At 38.3% G+C, this 18,052-nt stretch overlaps 1 protein-coding gene across 1 annotated transcript in view; it reads left to right on the top strand.

Annotated features, from left to right (window-relative positions):
- The window catches only part of DNAH14 (dynein axonemal heavy chain 14), a 354,570-nt gene that overhangs the window by 195,342 nt on the left and 141,176 nt on the right, over positions 1-18,052 (top strand). Inside the window, exons 39-43 of the mRNA XM_070384410.1 lie at positions 82-290; positions 1,922-2,174; positions 6,257-6,338; positions 11,324-11,553; positions 17,780-17,896. Of these exons, the coding sequence (XP_070240511.1) occupies positions 82-290; positions 1,922-2,174; positions 6,257-6,338; positions 11,324-11,553; positions 17,780-17,896 (891 nt within the window). The remainder of the gene's footprint in view (positions 1-81; positions 291-1,921; positions 2,175-6,256; positions 6,339-11,323; positions 11,554-17,779; positions 17,897-18,052) is intronic.

The following is an 18,052-nucleotide window of genomic DNA, read 5'->3' as shown; positions in this document are numbered from 1 at the left end:
CTAAAAGAGAAAATTAGCAAGATTGTAAGGAGAGGAGAATGAGGTTTTTCTCAATTACATTACAAATATTTTTCTTTCCAGACTTTGACTGGCAGTGGATTGTCTTAGATGGTCCAGTGGATAGCTTCTGGGTAGAAAATCTAAATTCTATGCTAGATGACACTAGGACGTTGTGCTTGGCAAACAGCGAGAGAATAACTCTGACTAGTAAAATCAGAGTGATCTTTGAAGTGGACAGTCTAGCTCAAGCTAGTCCTGCTATTGTCAGCAGATGTGCAATGGTCTATATGGTAAGTTTCTAATACAAATTTCTTACCAAAGAAAATTTATTATTTAGTCATTATCTGCAGCATTTTATGCTTATTTTGCTTCCTCTGGATTCAGCAGGGCTATCCTAGTAGTTAGGAAATTTTATGTCCCCTGGTGGGCTGCCGTCTGTGGGGTCACACAGAGTCGGACACAACTGAAGCAACTTAGCAGCAGCAGCAGCAAAGCTTCCTACTGCTGCTGCTAAGTCGCTTCAGTCGTGTCCGACTCTGTGCGACCCCATAGACAGCAGCCCACCAGGCTCCCCCGTCCCTGGGATTCTCCAGGCAAGAACACTGGAGTGGGTTGCCATTTCCTTCTCCAATGCATGAAAGTGAAAAGTGAAAGTGAAGTCGCTCAGTCGTGTCTGACTCTTAGCGACCCCATGGACTGCAGCCTACCAGGCTCCTCCATCCATGGGATTTTCCAGGCAAGAGTACTGGAGTGGGGTGCCATTGCCTTCTCCAAAGCCTCCTAATCCAGAAGTAAATACGAATGTTAATTACTACTGTTACTAATATGCTTAGTCGGTCCACTCAGTAATTGGAATGTCAGTATTTTCCACAACCATGCGTAAGTAGTGATTTCAATAGGTTGAGTTACTTGATAGGAATTATTTTTCCAATCAAGGAATGTTTGCCCTGAAGGCTTTTCATGACCACTCCATGACTCTTGCATGCATTCTCAGTCGCTTCAGTCATGTCCAACTCTGTACAACACTATGGACTGTAGCCCACCAGGCTCCTCTGTCCATGGGATTCTCCAGGTAAGAATACTGGAGTGGTTGCCACGCCCTCCTCCAGGAGATCTTCCCGGTCCAGGGATTGAACCCAAGTCTCCTGTGTCTCCTGCATTGACAAGCAGTTTCTTTATCCACTGAGCCACTTGGGAAGCCCCTCCATGAGTCTTGGGACTTACGAAATGCATTACCAATGCAGTGGTAAGGAATAGAAAATACAGCAAAGAATGAATGTTCCCTACACATGAAATTAATTATTAGCCATGATTAGCCCTATGTTCGGAGAAGGCAATGGCACCCCACTCCAGTACTCTTGCCTGGAAAATCCCATGGATGGAGGAGCCTGGTGGGCTGCAGTCCATGGGGTCGCTAAGAGTCGGACACGACTGAGCGACTTCACTTTCACTTTTCACTTTCATGCATTGGAGAAGGAAATGGCAACCCACTCCATGTTCTTGCCTGGAGAATCCCAGGGACGGGGGAGCCTGGTGGGCTGCCGTCTATGGGGTCGCACAGAGTCGGACACGACTGAAGTGACTTAGCAGCAGCCGCAGCAGCCCTATGTTCTAATCTCCTTAGCTCAGTGTAACCACTGAACTGCTGATTTTCTGGGTAAGCAGTTCCTCTTACCACATGTGCATAGAACATAGCTCCCTACACATAATCCTCCAGTTGCTTGTTGTTGTGTAGGATTGTGGTTAAAAATCAGGAAGAGTAATTCTTTAAAGTGTTTTTGATCACTTGCCCTTTAATGAATGCTGATGCTAAACCATTATTTGGCAGGGGCAGTAGTGAAATAAAGAGATAGTAAGAAAGTAGGTGGACACTGTAATTTTATTTATTAACATTAAATTACCTTGTGCTTTCTATTATTAGAATCCTGTTGATCTGGGATGGGAGCCTTATGTTAAGTCATGGCTTCTGAAAAATTCTAAAATTATGAATAAATCAGAAGTGGATTGTCTTGAATTGATGATTAAAAGTAGTGTCCCAGATGGACTACAGTTTATAAAGAAACATCAGAAATTTCAGCCATTTCCTGTACAAGACATAACAATTGTTACAACTCTCTGCAGAATTCTTGATGCATTCTTTGAATTCATGAGTAAAACTGGAATCTTTGAACTACGTGAGTTTTTGCCCCTAAGTCATATCAGTGATATTATATCTTAGTCAATGTCAGTTATTTATCACCTTCTATTTGATTATAAAAGAAAGAAAGGAAAGCCAGAGGTTTTCAGTCCATTTGAACCAAGAGCAGACTTGCACATGGAACAAATTAAAAATCATTTATAAAAGAGTATATCAATAAATTGATATCTCTAAGTGCTTAAGGGTAACAAGAAAAAATAGAATAAGGAATCCTTGTAGGTCTCTATCAGGGGATAATAATTTTTACTATGTTTTAAAGAGTCTCAGAGATAAAAATAGTGGGGGAAAAAAATGGTCCAAAATCCTAGGTGTAAGCTGTAATCATACAAAAACATACACATGGAAAGTAGTAAAATATGTGTAAGAAGAAATCAAAATGTCCAGAAAACTGTACAGCATTATGGCTAAAGGCATGGTCTCTGGAGTCAGAATGCCTACATTCAAACACTGGTTCTATCTGGTTCCTGAGAAAGTCGTTCATTCGTGTCTGACTCTTTGCGACCCGATGGACTATACAGTCCATGGAATTCTCCAGGCCAGAATACTGGAGTGGGTCCTTTTCCTTATTCTAGGGGCTTTCCCCACCCAGGGATTGAACCCAGGTCTCCCACGTTGCAGGCAGATTCTTAACCAGCTGAGCCACCAGAAAAGCCATATTTGGTTCCTGGTGAGATGGCAAATTAGCAAAAAACCCCCAACCCAGTTAGGATCTATTGAATTAAAGAAATTGTGAGAAATCCCTGGGGAGACAAGATGGCTAAGGTTCCTGTGAGGGAAAACAGAAACCCTGAACAGAAGAGAACCGAATACTACCATGAGTGGGAGACAAAATGGAGGAGAATATTTAGGTTTTCTCTTTCCCCTTCTCCTCGTGGTTCTGAATGGGCTATTGTTCTTCCCTTTGCCAGTTAGCAAACCACAGCATAACTAGAAGCAGCAGTAGGCAAAGGACCAGTGATGATTCTCAAAGAGTTATTAAGATGGTTATTATAGTATCTCTAGGAGCAAACTATATGGGCAACAAATGAGGTTCATTAGTTTGTGTTATAAGAAGTCAAGGATGAATGACCAGAAGGCTGAGGGTAGCTGCCTCAGTAAAAAGTCATGATCCCTTGCTCATTTCCAAGCCTGACATGGCTTTCAGGCACAGAACTCACTGAATAGAAGAAGCTGGGACCCTCTGCACAATCATGGGAAGTAGTTACAAAATAGTTACTAGTTCTTCTCCAAAGGGAACTGCAACCATTTTCTTGAGTAACTTAGACTAGGGAGAAAGGAAGAAAACATTTTGGGGATTGGCCAAAAAGTTTGTTCTGTTTTTTCTGTGCTTAATTATCTTTTAACTTAATTTCAAAATTTTTTGTTAGATTGTGTGACAGCTGTCATACGAGCATGCATTTTAAAAAAACTTATCAAAATTAGTGAATTTTTGTGTAGCCATTTAATACTCTGGTTTCTCTTCAGATCATATAAATCTTTAAGCCTTTTTGTGTGTGTAACCATTTTAATATTGAAGATGGAAGAAAAAAGGAACATTTTTGGCACATTTGTTGTTGTTCAGTTGCTCAGTCATGTCTGACTCTTTGCGACCTCATGTACTATAGCATGCCAGGCTTCCCTGTCATTGACTATCTCTTGGAGTTTGCTCAAACTCATGTCCATTGAGTCGGTGATGTCATCCAATCATCTCATCCTTTGTCACCCCTTCTCCTGCCCTCAATCTTTCCAAGCATGAGGGTCTTTTCCATGAGTCAGCTCTTCACATCAGGTGGCCCAAGTATTGGAACTTCATCATCAGCATCAGCCTTCCAATGAATATTCAGGGTTAATTTCCTTTAGAATTAATTAGTTTAACCATCTTGCTGTCCGAGGGACGCTCAGGAGTCTTCTCCAGCACCACAGTTCAAAAGCATCAATTCTTTGGCTCCCAGCCTTCTTTATGGTCCAACTTGCACGAATGTACATGACTACTGGAAAAACCATAGCTCTGACTATACAGGTGTTTGTCAGCAGAGTGCTGTCTCTGCTTTTTAATACCCTGTCTAGGTTTGTCATAGCTTTTCTTCCAAGCAGCAAGTGTCTTTTAATTTCAGCTGCAGTCACCGTCCACAGTGATTTTGGAGCCCAGGAAAATAAAATCTGTCACTGTTTCCACTTTTTCCTCTTCTATTTGCCTTGAAATGATGAGGCCAGATGCCATGATTTTAGTTTTTTGAATGTTGAGTTTTAAGCCAACTTTTTCACTCTCCTCTTTCACCTTCATCAATAGGTTTTTTAGTTCCTCTTCACTTTCTGCTATTAGGGTTGTGTCACCTACATATCTGAGATTGGTATTTCTCCTGGCAATGCCTGATTCTAGCTTGAGATTCATCCAGCCTGGCATTTCTCATGATGTACTCTGCATATAAGTTAAATAAGCAGGGTGACAATATAAGCCTTGTCATTCTCCTTTCTGAATTTTTAACTAGTCCATTGTTCCATGTCTGGTTCTAACTGTTGCTTCTTGACCTGCGTACAGATTTCTCAGGAGACAAGTAAGGTAGTTTGATACTCCCATCTCTTTAAGAATTTTCCACATGGGCTCAAAATCCATGAGTTCTATCTTCCAGACTAGGAATATTCCCACAATTCCACACTGCTCCCCCCTCTTCTCACGCCACCAACCCCTCATTAGTTTGTACTGTTTTAAACAGTAATTTTTCAAATGTGAGTGTAGAGTCTTCCACAGTCTGATAAAAACAATATAACCTTTAGCCTTTGCAATGACCCATTTCCCTTTAAATTTCTTTCTATGGAGAAGGTTCCACATGTCTTATCTTGCTGGTTATGAAGTAAACAAGGATCCCATCTTATACTTGCGAGTCTTGACAGTATAGACACAGAGAATTGACAGTTCATACTCGATGATGGATTACCTCTTGTCTTAGTGAAACAAGCAGTAATCTGCAACAACCCCATGAATCTGGGATTAAACTGGATGCTTTCTGGTCCTTTGAAGAAAGTGTCCCCAGAACACGTGTGAATGATACTCACAGAAGGCACTCAAGAGCACCATTCACCTGTTTCTTACAGTGGATAAAACTCAGGAACAGCCAAGTGGGAGAAATGCGCGAAACACAGGGGAAGAGGGTGGGAAGCTTCCATCTCTCTCTGAGAGCATCACTCTTCCAGCATCTTTCTGTGTTCATTCTCCCAGAAGTTCCCTATGTTATTTTAATATAAAGAAGACAAATATTATAAAAGAAAAAAAAGCCAAGGAATAATGAGTAATCATTCACTCTTTGTGTTCCTCTGTGAAATGGATGACTTGAGAAAAAAATGAATGATAGAAAGTAGAAAAGAGACAGCTAAAAACTGTACCTGTGTGATGTTTACTTTGATATAGTTTTCTTTGAAACATACAGCTTTCTTTTTTTAATGCTTCATGTATTAGAACTCATTTATTATTTACTTTGTAATGCACACCATATTTGATGGTGGTGACCTGAATGTTTTAAAGTTTTTATTTTGGAATAATCAAACTTACAAAAAGTTGCTAGAATAGAATAAGGAACATATATATACAGATTTGTTCTTCAAATAAATAGTAATCAATTCAACAATTGCAGATACATTCTCTGCTCCTCTCATCTTAGAAAAGATAACATACTTTTGATGGGATAAGATAACTAGTTGGTCTGATAAGTCTAAGATACTGATGTGAAATAAGGATGTTCTATGACAGTTCACAAAGTAAACAGTGGTCAAGGTTGCATGTGTGTATTCTAAGTCACGTCAGTCGTGTTCGACTCTCTGCGATCCTATGGACTGTAGCCCACCAGGCTCCTCTGTCCATGGGATTCTCCAGGCAAGAATACTGGAGTAGGTTGTCTTGCCCTCCTCCAGGGGATCTTCCTGACCCAAGGATCAAACTTGTGTCTCCTGCAGCTCCTGCATTGCAGGTGGATCTTTATGGCCAAGCCCTGGGGGAAACCCATGTTAAAGATAACACCTCATTAATTAACTAGCTAAATTTTAGGTCTGTTGTTAATTGTGGAAAAATTCTCTTTCTTTTTTAAGGTGAAGATTTGAAGGACATTTCATCTGAGGAGATAATTTCACATTCAAAAGTTTCTGTTAAATTCAAAGACATGGAAAACAGGTCAGCTACATTCATTCAAAGATATGTTTTATTAACTACTAAGTGCCAAACACTCTAATAGAAACAGGATTATCTGTCAATAAACCAATAATCTGTGACTTCCTAATATCAAAATTCAATTAAATTTATTTTATTCTAACTTAGAGTCTCTGTATATCTAATACAAGATCACCAGATTTTGGTAAGTTATCTAGGTAATATGAATACGTTTGTCCAGACACTACATTTTTGAGAGTGGAATAAAGTTGATGTGAATTTATTTTATGAATCTGCCCTTATGAGCTGAGAAATGTTGAACAAGGTACTAAATATTTTTGATCTTTGGTTTTTTTCATTTATAAATAAAACTGGAATAATGCTGTGATGTACCGGATATCTAGAGTAGTAGCTGGTGTAGAGTAAATGTTCAGTAATTATAGTTATAGAAACTATAGCGATATAGTTGTGCTCACCCCACAATTGTGCCATTTTGTAGGATAGGGTTTCACTATTGAGGCTTTCCTATAATCTCATTATGAGATCCTGAGACATTTATGCCACATTTGCTTTTAAATGATAGAACATTGTAACTATGGTTTTTACCTGTCAATTGTGCCTTCAGATTCTTTGATTTATCTACATCTTGATCATCAGCATCCTAGACCAAAAGTTTATTATTTCTTTCCTATACTGTTGCTATAACCTCCTAAATTTTTCCAGTTTTCTAGTCCATATCCAACATGACAACTATATATTATTTTTAATTTTTATTAAATAGCAAGTAGCCATAAAAGGATATTTATAAAGTATATGTAAGATATAAATAATAATATACAAACATTCATATATACACCACTGAGTTGTTTTTAAAAAGTACTGGTTTATCTTTGAAGTTCCCTAGTGTACCTATCTAAAGCTTATGCCATCCCATCATCTGAGATAACTACTATATTGAATTTTATGTTTATTAATACATTCCTAAGCAGTATATTTTTCAACTTTGCACGTTTTAACTTTAGTGGAATCACTATGTTCTTCTGTGACTTGCATTTTTGTTCAACGTTATGTCCCTCTGATTAATCCATTGTACATGTAGGAGGTCTTCATTCATTTTCACTGTGTATTTCTTTGTGAAAATGTCACAATTTGTCCATTCACAAGCATAGGTTTTGACTATTTGGTGACATCCATGTGTAATTGTCTCTTGTGTTGTTGGAAAAGGGTGTTGCTATCATCAGTGTGTTCTCTTGACAAAACTGTTAGTCTTTGCCCAGCTCATTTTTTACTACAAGGCCAAACTTGCCTGTTACTCCAGGTATCTCTTGACTTCCTGCTTTTGCATTCCAATCCTCTGTGATGAAAGGAACACCTTTTTTTGGTGTTAGTTCTAGAAGGTCTTGTAGGACTTCATAGAACCAGTCAACTTAAGCTTCAGCATTAGTGGTTGGGCCATAGACTTGGATTATTGTGATGTTGAATGGTTTATACAACATTTTAAAGGCATTATAGACAATTATTAAAGACAATGGTCTATACAGTCAGCAAAAACAAGACCTGGAGCCAGCTGTGGCTCAAATCATCAGCTCCTTATTGCAAAATTCAGGCTTAAATTAGGCCATTCATTCTGACCTTAATCAAATCCCTTATGATTACACAGTGGAGGTGATGAACAGTTTCAGGAGATTAGATCTGGTAGACAGAGTATCTAAAGAACTAAAGATAGAGATTCATAACATTTTACAGGATGCAGTGATTAAAATCATCCAAAAGAAGAAGAAATGCAAGAAGACAAAGTGGTTGTCTACGGAGGCTTACAAATAGCTGAGAAAGCAAAAGGCAAGAGAAGAAAAGGCAAAGGGGAAAGGGAAGGATATACTCAATTGAATGCAGAATTCCAGAGAACATCAAGGAGAGGTAAGAAGGCTTTCTTAAATGAACAGTGCAGAGAGATAGAGGAAGACAATAGGATGGGAAAGACTGGAGATCTCTTCAAGAAAATTGGAGATATCAAAGGAACATTTCAAGGAAAGATGAAATGAATACAGAACAGAAATGGTAAGGGCCTCACAAAAGCAGAAGAGATTAAGAAGAGGTAGCAAGAATATATGGAACTACACCAAAAAAAGTTCTTAATGACCTGGATAACCATGATGGTGTGGTCACTCACCTAGAACCAGATATCCTGGAGTGTGAAGTCAAGTGGGCCTTAGGAAGCATTACTATACACAAAGCTAGTGGAGGTGACAGAATTCCAGCTAAGCTATTTAAAATCCTAAAAGATGATGCTGTTAAAGTGTTGCACTCAGTGTGTCAGCAAATTTGAAAAACTAAGCAACGGCCACAGGACTGGAAAAGGTCAGTTTTCATTCCAATCCCAAAGACAATACCAAAGAGTGTTCAAACTACTGAACAATTGCAGTCATTTCACATGATAGTAAGATTACGCTCAAAATGCTTCAAGCTAGGCCTCAGCAGTACATGAACTGAGAACTTCTGGATGTACAAGGTAGATTTAGAAAAGGCAGAGGAACCAGGGATCAAATTGTCAACATTCATTGGATCAAAGAGAAAACAAGGGAGTTCCAGAAAAACATCTACTTCTGCTTCATTGACTATGCTAAACCATTTGAGTGTGTGGATCACAACAAATTGTGGAAAATTCTTCAAGAGATGGGAATATCAGACTACCTTACCTGTCTCCTGAAAGACCTGTATGCAGGTCAAGAAGCAACAGTTAGAACATTACATGGCGCAACTGACTGATTCTGAATTTGGAAAGGAGTATGTTAAGGCTGTATATTGTCACCTTACTTGTTTAAATTCTATGCAGAGTACATTACGAGAAATGCCAGGCTGGATTAATCACAGCTGGAATCAAGATTGCTGTGAGAAATATGAACCACCTCAGATATGCAGATGATAACACTCTAATGGTAGAAAGTGAAAAGGAACTAGGGTCTCTTGATGAGGCTGAAAGAGGAGGGTGAAAAAGCTGGCTTAAAACTCAACGTTAAAAAAACTAAAGTCACAGCATCTGGTCCCATCACTTCATGGCAAATAGAAGGGGAAAAAGTGGAAGAGGTGATAGGTTTTCTTTTCTTGGGCTCCAAAATTACTGAGATCAGTGACTGCAGTCATGAAATTAAAATATGTTTGCTCCTTGGAAGGAAAACTATGACAAACCTAGACAGCATATTAAAAAGCAGAGACTTCACTTTGCTGGGAAAGATTCATATAGTCAAAGCTATGATTTTTCCAGTAGCCATGTATGGATGTTAGAGTTGGACCATAAAGAAGGCTGAGTGCTAAAGAATTGATGCTTTTTAATAGTGGTGCTGGAAAAGACTCTTGAGAGTCTGTTGATCTGCAAGGAGATCAAACCAGTCAATACTGAAGGAAATCAACCCCCAGAATATTCATTGGAATGACTGGTGCTGAAGCTGAAACCTCAATACTTTGGCCATCTAATGCGAAGGGCCTATTCATTGGAAAAGACCCTAAAGATGGGAAAGATTGAAGGCAAAAAGAGAAGGGGGCAGCAAAAGATGACATGGTTAGATGGCATCACCAACCCAATGGGCACGAATCTGAGCAAACTTTGGTAGTGGAGGACAGGGGAGCCTGGTGTGCTGCAGTCCCTGGGGTCACAAAGAGTCAGACACGATTTAGCATCTATAGCAACAACAACAGCAAAGCGTAAGTTGTTTTTTCAATTTTTTGGTTTTTACAAATATTATTGTGATTATTATTCTTGTGTGTGTCTCCTGGTATTTATATGCAAGAATCTGATTTTTTTTAAAACATAAATTAGAATGTTCCTTTGTTTTATGGCCATTTAATGACTTTGCATTACATTTAGAGTGGAAGGAGAAGTTTTGGCACAGCTTAAAATCCCCTGCCTATATCTCCAGACTTATCTCCTAAACTTTTCAACTAATTAGGTATGCTTCAGAGACACTGGATTTCTTTTTCAGTTCTTCAAACTTGTCGTAACCATTTCACCTCATGGTCTTCTCACATGTATGTCTTCTTCTCAAAATGTTCTTCCTCTTACATTTTTCAAAATTGCACTCAGTTTTCAGGTCTCAATTTAACTGTTAGTTGTTCAAAGAAGTTTTCCCTGACTCCCAAACTCTAAATTAGCTATCTCTACTAATATTCTCCACAGTATGCTTGACTCTTTATTCTTTACACATATCATGGTTTGGTATTCATTTTCCTATCTCCAAAATAAGTGATCATATTTGTTTTGTTCACAGTAACTGAGATATAGTAGGAATTCAAGAAAAAATTTGCTGAACAGTCTCTTACATGTGAGGAGAAATGTCAAATAGGATTATATACATGCATTATACATTAACAATTGCCAATAAACTTCAGTGATACATTTTTAGGATTTTCATAATTTACAAGTAATTTTATGAAAACTAAATCTTGAACCATTCAAAATATCCTGAAATCAGGCCCAGATCTTTTGGTTAGCCCCATCATCATCTGTGCTATCACTATGTTATTTGAGAGTCCCACAGCCCAAGATAACCTGGGTTGACCCAGACTGAAGAAGACTCTCCCCAGATTCACACTGTCCGCTTTTAGCCAATTTGATTTCAATCAACCTATACGCCTTGTTTGAGAAGAGTACAGAGTGGATGACTATTCACTTATGTCTTTCTACATTAAATGGAGACTTACCAGATTCTCTCCCAAGAGACAGATGAACTCTTAAGTAACAAATTGACCTAACATAAAACTGAACATCATTTATTACCTGAAATAAAGTTTGACTACAAATCTTTTACACATATGGTACTTTAAAAATAAAAATAGTATCAGTGTATAATTTACATGACTTACCAAAGGTAAATTATACATTAATCTAAAACTTCCATGTAAATACTTAACTATAAAAAATTTTAGTAACAAAATTTTGATGTGATAATGCAATAAATTGCTAGACTGCTTTCTAAAAATTTTAATCTTCACCTTTCCACATCTGCCTATCACAGGGATGAAAATGCACGGTACATGGCAAAAAATCCTATTAAATTAAAAAAAACAATTCAAAAGCTTTTTGTGTTTGCATTTACTTGGGCATTTGGAGGAACTTTACAACGTGAAGATGAACATGAAGATGACATAATATTTTATCCAAGTTCTGAACCTGATTCACCTTCAAAAGTAACCTATGATTTTGACAACCTTGTTCGTGAATTATTTGAAGGCAATGCACAAATAGGTAAGTTCTAAGGGAAAAGTCATAATTATGCATACTTCAAAATGTTAATTTGAAACTCATCATTGGATTTATATTTATTTAGCTCATCTATTTAAATGTGAAGATTAGTGGTAAAAGAGGGTTAAATAAGTATACTCTAACATCCCTAATAGGACTGTGACAACTGCACAACGAGGAGGAGGCCCAGCTCAACGTCCAGTGTAGGCTCTGACCATCCCAACACCAGTCACAAGCCCTATCAAGGGGATAACAGTCAGCATACACCGAAGAGAGAAAAAGCAGACATCCATACTAAAAACAGCCTCTAACAAAAATTACTAGACTCATGGAGTCTACATGGGGACACTCTCACATTAAAAACAGCCCTTTAAGACTGCAGTACATAAATATTTCTCCTAAACTCATAGAGTCAGAGAAATATGAGTAGAATGAAGAAGCAGAGGAACCACTCCTAATTAAAAGATCAAGGTAATTCCTCTGAAAGAACAAATAATGAAACACGTATTTGCAGTCTACCAAATCACAAGTTCAAAAAGGAGTAATGAAAATACTGAAGGAGTTAAGAAAGGTTATTAGTAGAAATGCAGATTACTGTCAGTTCAGTTCAGTCACTCAGTCGTGTCTGACTCTTTGCGACCCCATGAATCACAGCACGCCAGGCCTCCCTGTCCATCACCAACTCCTGGAGTTCACTCAGACTCACATCCATCGAGTCAGTGATGCCATCCAGCCATCTCATCCTCTGTCGTCCCCTTCTCTTCCTGCCCCCAATCCCTCCCAGCATCACAGTCTTTTCCAATGAGTCAACTCTTCGCATGAGGTGGCCAAAGTACTGGAGTTTCAGCTTCAGCATCATTCCTTCCAAAGAAATCACAGGGCTGATCTCCTTCAGAATGGACTGGTTGGATCTCCTTGCAGTCCAAGGGACTCTCAAGAGTCTTTTCCAACACCACATTTCAAAAGCATCAATTCTTCAGCGCTCAGCCTTCTTCACAGTCCAACTCTCACATCCATACATGACCACAGGAAAAACCATAGCCTTGACTAGACGAACCTTTGTTGGCAAAGTAATGTCTCTGCTTTTGAATATGCTATCTAGGTTGGTCATAACTTTCCTTCCAAGGAGGAAGCATCTTTTAATTTCATGGCTGCAGTCACCATCTGCAGTGATTTTGGAGCCCCCCAAAATAAAGTCTGACACTGTTTCCACTGTTTCCCCATCTATTTCCCATGAAGTGATGGGACCAGATGCCATGATCTTAGTTTTCTGAATGTTGAGCTTTAAGCCAATTTTTTCACTCTCCACTTTCACCTTCATCAAGAGGCTTTTTAGTTCCTCTTCACTTTCTGCCATAAGGGTGGTATCATCTGCATACCTGAGGTTATTGATATTTCTCCCGGCAATCTTGATTCCAGCTTGTGCTTCTTCCAGTCCAGCGTTTCTCATGATGTACTCTGCATAGAAGTTAAATAAGCAGGGTGACAATATGCAGCCTTGATGTACTCCTATTCCTATTTGGAACCAGTCTGTTGTTCCATGTCCAGTTCTAACTGTTGCTTCCTGACCTGCAAACAGATTTCTCAAGAGGCAGGTCAGGTGGTCTGGTATTCCCATCTCTTTCAGAATTTTCCACAGTTTATTGTGATCCACCCAGTCAAAGACTTTGGCATAGTCAATAAAGCAGAAGTAGATGTTTTTCTGGAACTCTCTTTTTCCATGATCCAGCAGATGTTGGCAATTTGGTCTCTGGTTCCTCTGCCTAAAACCAGCTTGAACATCAGGAAGTTCACGGTTCATGTATTGCTGAAGCCTGGCTTGGAGAATTTTGAGCATTACTTTACTAGCATATGAGATGAGTGCAATTGTGCAGTAGTTTGAGCATTCTTTGGCATTGCCTTTCTTTGGGATTGGAATGAAAACTGACCTTTCCCAGTCCTGTGGCCACTGCTGAGTTTTGCAAATTTGCTGGCATATTGAGTGCAGCACTTTCACAGCATCATCTTTCAGGATTTGAAATAGCTCAACTGGAATTCCATCACCTCCACTAGCTTTGTTCGTAGTGATGCTTTACAAACAGAAGCCAATTAAAATTTGGAAACTGATTTTCTAATATAAAAGCTGACCTAAAGGCAATGATGGCAAACTGTACAAAGCAGAAGAATGAAAAAGTGACCTGGGAGATAAAATAATGGAAATCACTTAGTCAGAAGAGCAAAGGGAAGACAAACGAACAAGAAATTAAAGCAATGTATGAGACCTATTGAATAATATAATGCATTCCAATCTATACATAGAAGGAATACCAGAAGGATGAAAAAGAGAAAAGGGAATAAAAAATGTATTTGAAAGAATTATGACTGACAAAAGTTGGGAGGGAGAGTCAAGAAGGAGGGGACGTATGTACACCTATGTTTAATTCATGTTGATATATGGCAGAAATCAAACCAATGTTGTAAACCAATCACCAATCACTTAAAAATAAATTTCTTTTTTAAAAAGTATAAAATAACTTTAAAAAAGAGATTATGGCTGAAAACTTTCCAAATCTGAAGAAGGAAACAGATATACAGATATAAGAAACCCACATTAGGGCAAAGGACACACACAGATTGAAAATGATGGAATGAAAAAGTATATTTCATGAAAACTGAAATGTCAAGCAGGGATAGCAATATTCATATAAGACAAAATAAACTTTTTTAAAAAGGCCATAAAGATAAAGGACATTATATAATAATAAAACAATCAATACAAGAAGAGAATATTACAGTCATTAACATATATGCACCCCAAATAGGAGCACCCACAAAAATCAAATAAGCATTAGCAGAAATAAAGGAAAAAACTGACAGAAATACAATAATAGTAGGAGACATTAATGCCCTGTCATGCCAGTGGACAGAGATCTTCCAAACAGAAAATCAATAAAGCAATGGAGATAATAAATGATAAAATAAAACAGTTAGACTTAATTGATATTCTCAGGACATTACATGCAGAAAAACCAAAATACATATTCTTTTCAAGTACACATGGAACATTCTCTAGGAGTGACCATATGCTGCTGCTGCTAAGTCGCTTCAGTCATGTCCAACTCTGTGTGACCCCAGAGATGGCAGCCCACCAGGCACCCCCATCCCTGGGATTCTCCAGGCAAGAACACTGGAGTGGGTTGCCATTTCCTTCTCCAATGCATGAAAGTGAAAAGTGAAAGTGAAGTCACTCAGTCATGTCCGACTTGTAGCGACCCCATGGACTGCGGCCCACCAGGCTCCTCCATCCATGGGATTTTCCAGGCAAGAGTACTGGAGTGGGGTGCCATTGACTTGGACACAAAACAAGCCTCAGCAAGTAAGCCAGAAGGAAAAACATCAATACAGTATACTAATGCATATATATGGAATTTAGAAAGATGGTAACAATAACCCGGTGTATGAGACAGCAAAAGAGACACTGATGTATAGAACAGTCTTATGGACTCTGTGGGAGAGGGAGAGGGTGGGAAGATTTGGGAGAATGACATTGAAACATGTATAATATCATGTAAGAAACGAGTTGCCAGTCCAGGTTCGACGCACGATACTGGATGCTTGGGGCTAGTGCACTGGGACGACCCAGAGGGATGGTATGGGGAGGGAGGAGGGAGGAGGGTTCAGGATGGGGAACACATGTATACCTGTGGCGGATTCATTTTGATATTTGGCAAAACTAATACAATTATGTAAAGTTTAAAAATAAAATAAAATTTAAAAAAATTAAAAAAAAATTATTTCAAGCATATTTTCTGACTACATATCAAGAAAATATTAGAAATTAATCACACAAGGAAAAATGAGCAAAAGAATGATTACATTGAGGCAAAACAATATGCTACTACAAAGCCAATGGATCTATGATGAAATCAAAGAGGAAATTAAAAAATACCTTGAGGCAAATGGTAATGAAAACACTGCTATAAAAAACCTGTTGGGTTCAGCAAAAGCAGTTCGTAGAGGAAGATGCATAGTGATATAGGTCTTCCTCAAAAAACAAGAAAAATCTCAAACAAACTAACCTATCATCTAAAATAATTAGAAAAAAAAAACAAACAAAATCTAACGTCAGCAGAAAGAAGGAAATAAAAATCAGAGAGTAAATGAAAAAAATGGAGATTAGACAAACAATAATAAAACATCCCCCAAACCAAAAGCTGGTTCTTTGAAAGAGTAAACAAAAATCAGTAAACCTCTGGCCAATCTCACCAAGAAGAAAAGAGACAGGGCCCAAATAAACAAAATAAGAAATTACAGAGGAGAAATAACAACTGACAACAACAACAACAAAAAAAAACATAAGGGAATACTATGAACAATTATTTGCCAGCAATGACCCTGAAAACCACAGTGGTGTGATCACTCTCCTAGAGCCAGACGTCCTGGAATGTGAAGTCAAGTGGGCCTTAGGAAGCATCACTACGAACAAAACTAGTGGAGGTGATGGAATTCTGGTTGAGCTATTTCAAATCTTGAAAGATGATGCTGTGAAAGTGCTGCACTCAATATGCCAGCACATTTGGAAAACTCAGCAGTGGCCACAGAACTGGAAAAGGTCAGTTTTCATCCCAACCCAAAGAAAGGCAATGCCAAAGAATGCTCAAACTACTGCACTGTTGCACTCATCTCACACGCTGGCAAAGTAATGCTCAAAATTCTCCAAGCCAGACTTCAACAATACGTAAACTGTGAACTTCCAGATGTTCAAGCTGGTTTTAGAAAAGGCAGAGGAACCAGAGATCAAATTGCAAACATCCAATGGGTCATCAAAAAAACAAGAGAGTTCCAGAAAAACATCTTTAAAACATCTCTAAAACTTCTGTTTTACTACTGTGCCAAAGCCTTGTGGATCACAACAAACTGTGGAAAATTCTGAAAGAGATGGGAATACCAGATGGGAATACCTCCTGATAAATCTGTATGCAGGTCAAGAAGCAACAGTTAAAACTGGACATGAAACAGCCAACTGGTTCCAAATCGGGAAAGGAGTATGTCAAGGCTGTATATTGTCACCCTTCTTATTTAACTTATATGCAGAGTACATCATGAGAAATGCTGGACTGGATGAAGCACAAGCTGGAATCAGGATTGCCGGGAAGAATATGAACAATCTCAGATATGTAGACGATACCATTCTAATGGCAGAAAGTGAAGAAGAACTAAAGAACCTCTTGATGAAAGTGAAGGAGAGTGAAAAAGTTGGCTTAAAACTCAACATTCAGAAAACTAAGATCATGGCAATTGATCTCATCATTTCATGGCAAATAGATGGGGAAACAATGGAAACAGTGAGAGACTTTATTTTGGGGGGCTCTAAAATCACTGCAGATGGTGACTTCAGCCATGAAATTAAAAGACGCTTGCTCCTTGGAAGAAAAGTTATGACCAACCTAGACAGCATATTAAAAAGCAGAGATATTACTTTGCCAACAAAGGTACATCTAGTCAAAGCTATGGTTTCTCCAGTAGTCATGTATGGATGTGAGAGTTGGACTGTGAAGAAAGCTGTGCACTGAAGAATTGATCCTTTCAAATGTGGTGCTGGAGAAGACTCTTGAGAGTCCCTTGGACTGCAAGGATATCCAACCAGTCCATCCTAAAGGAAATCAGTCCTGAATATTCATTGGAAGGACTGATGCTGAAGCTGAAACAATACTTTCGCCACCTGCTGCAAAGAACTGACTCATTTGAAAAGACCCTGATGCTGGGAAAGATTGAAGGCAGGAGGGAAAGAGGACAACAGGATGAGATGGTTGGATGGCATCACCAACTCAGTGGACATGTGTTTGAGTAAACTCCGGAAGTTGGTGATGTACAGGGAGGCCTGGCATGCTGCAATCCATGGAGTTACAAAGAGTCAGACATGACTGAGTAGCTGAACTGAACTGAACTGAATAATATACAGTACATGGTAATAATCAGAACTTCTGGGTAAGATTTCAAACAATATCAGATAATGAATGATTCATCTTACTTTCTGGATCCAAAATAAGTCAGAGATAATAAAGCTTTGCTTTTATACAATTAAAGATTAGAAGGAAAAATGATAGGCCTGTTTTGTGTGTTTGGTTATACCTTTAATGAGGAATTATTACTTCTGATCAAATAATCACATCTCTCAGATAGAGATTATATTCTTAGTTAAACATTCCATGAATGAGACTCTTTATTTATTTATCATTTTCAAATGTAGGTATCAACCTTCCAAATGGTGAACATTCTATTTTTGGGTATTTTGTGGATATACAGCAATGTGAATTTATACCATGGTCAGAATTACTTCCTAATATTCAGACACTAGTACAAAGAGGTAAGAATTATTTTAAGAGTCATGCTCTAATTTCTATAAATTATTGATATTTTATATATACAAGTGGTTATATCAGCAACTTTGAGGACTGATGTATTCCAAGTCTGTTCAGGAACTCATTTGGATGGTTTACAAAATAGTCTTTAAAAAATAACC

Source organism: Bos mutus, chromosome 16, assembly GCF_027580195.1.
Source record: "Bos mutus isolate GX-2022 chromosome 16, NWIPB_WYAK_1.1, whole genome shotgun sequence".
Lineage (NCBI taxonomy): Eukaryota > Metazoa > Chordata > Mammalia > Artiodactyla > Bovidae > Bos > Bos mutus.
Note: the sequence above shows the minus strand (reverse complement) of the source record. Positions and strands in the feature narration are given on the sequence as shown.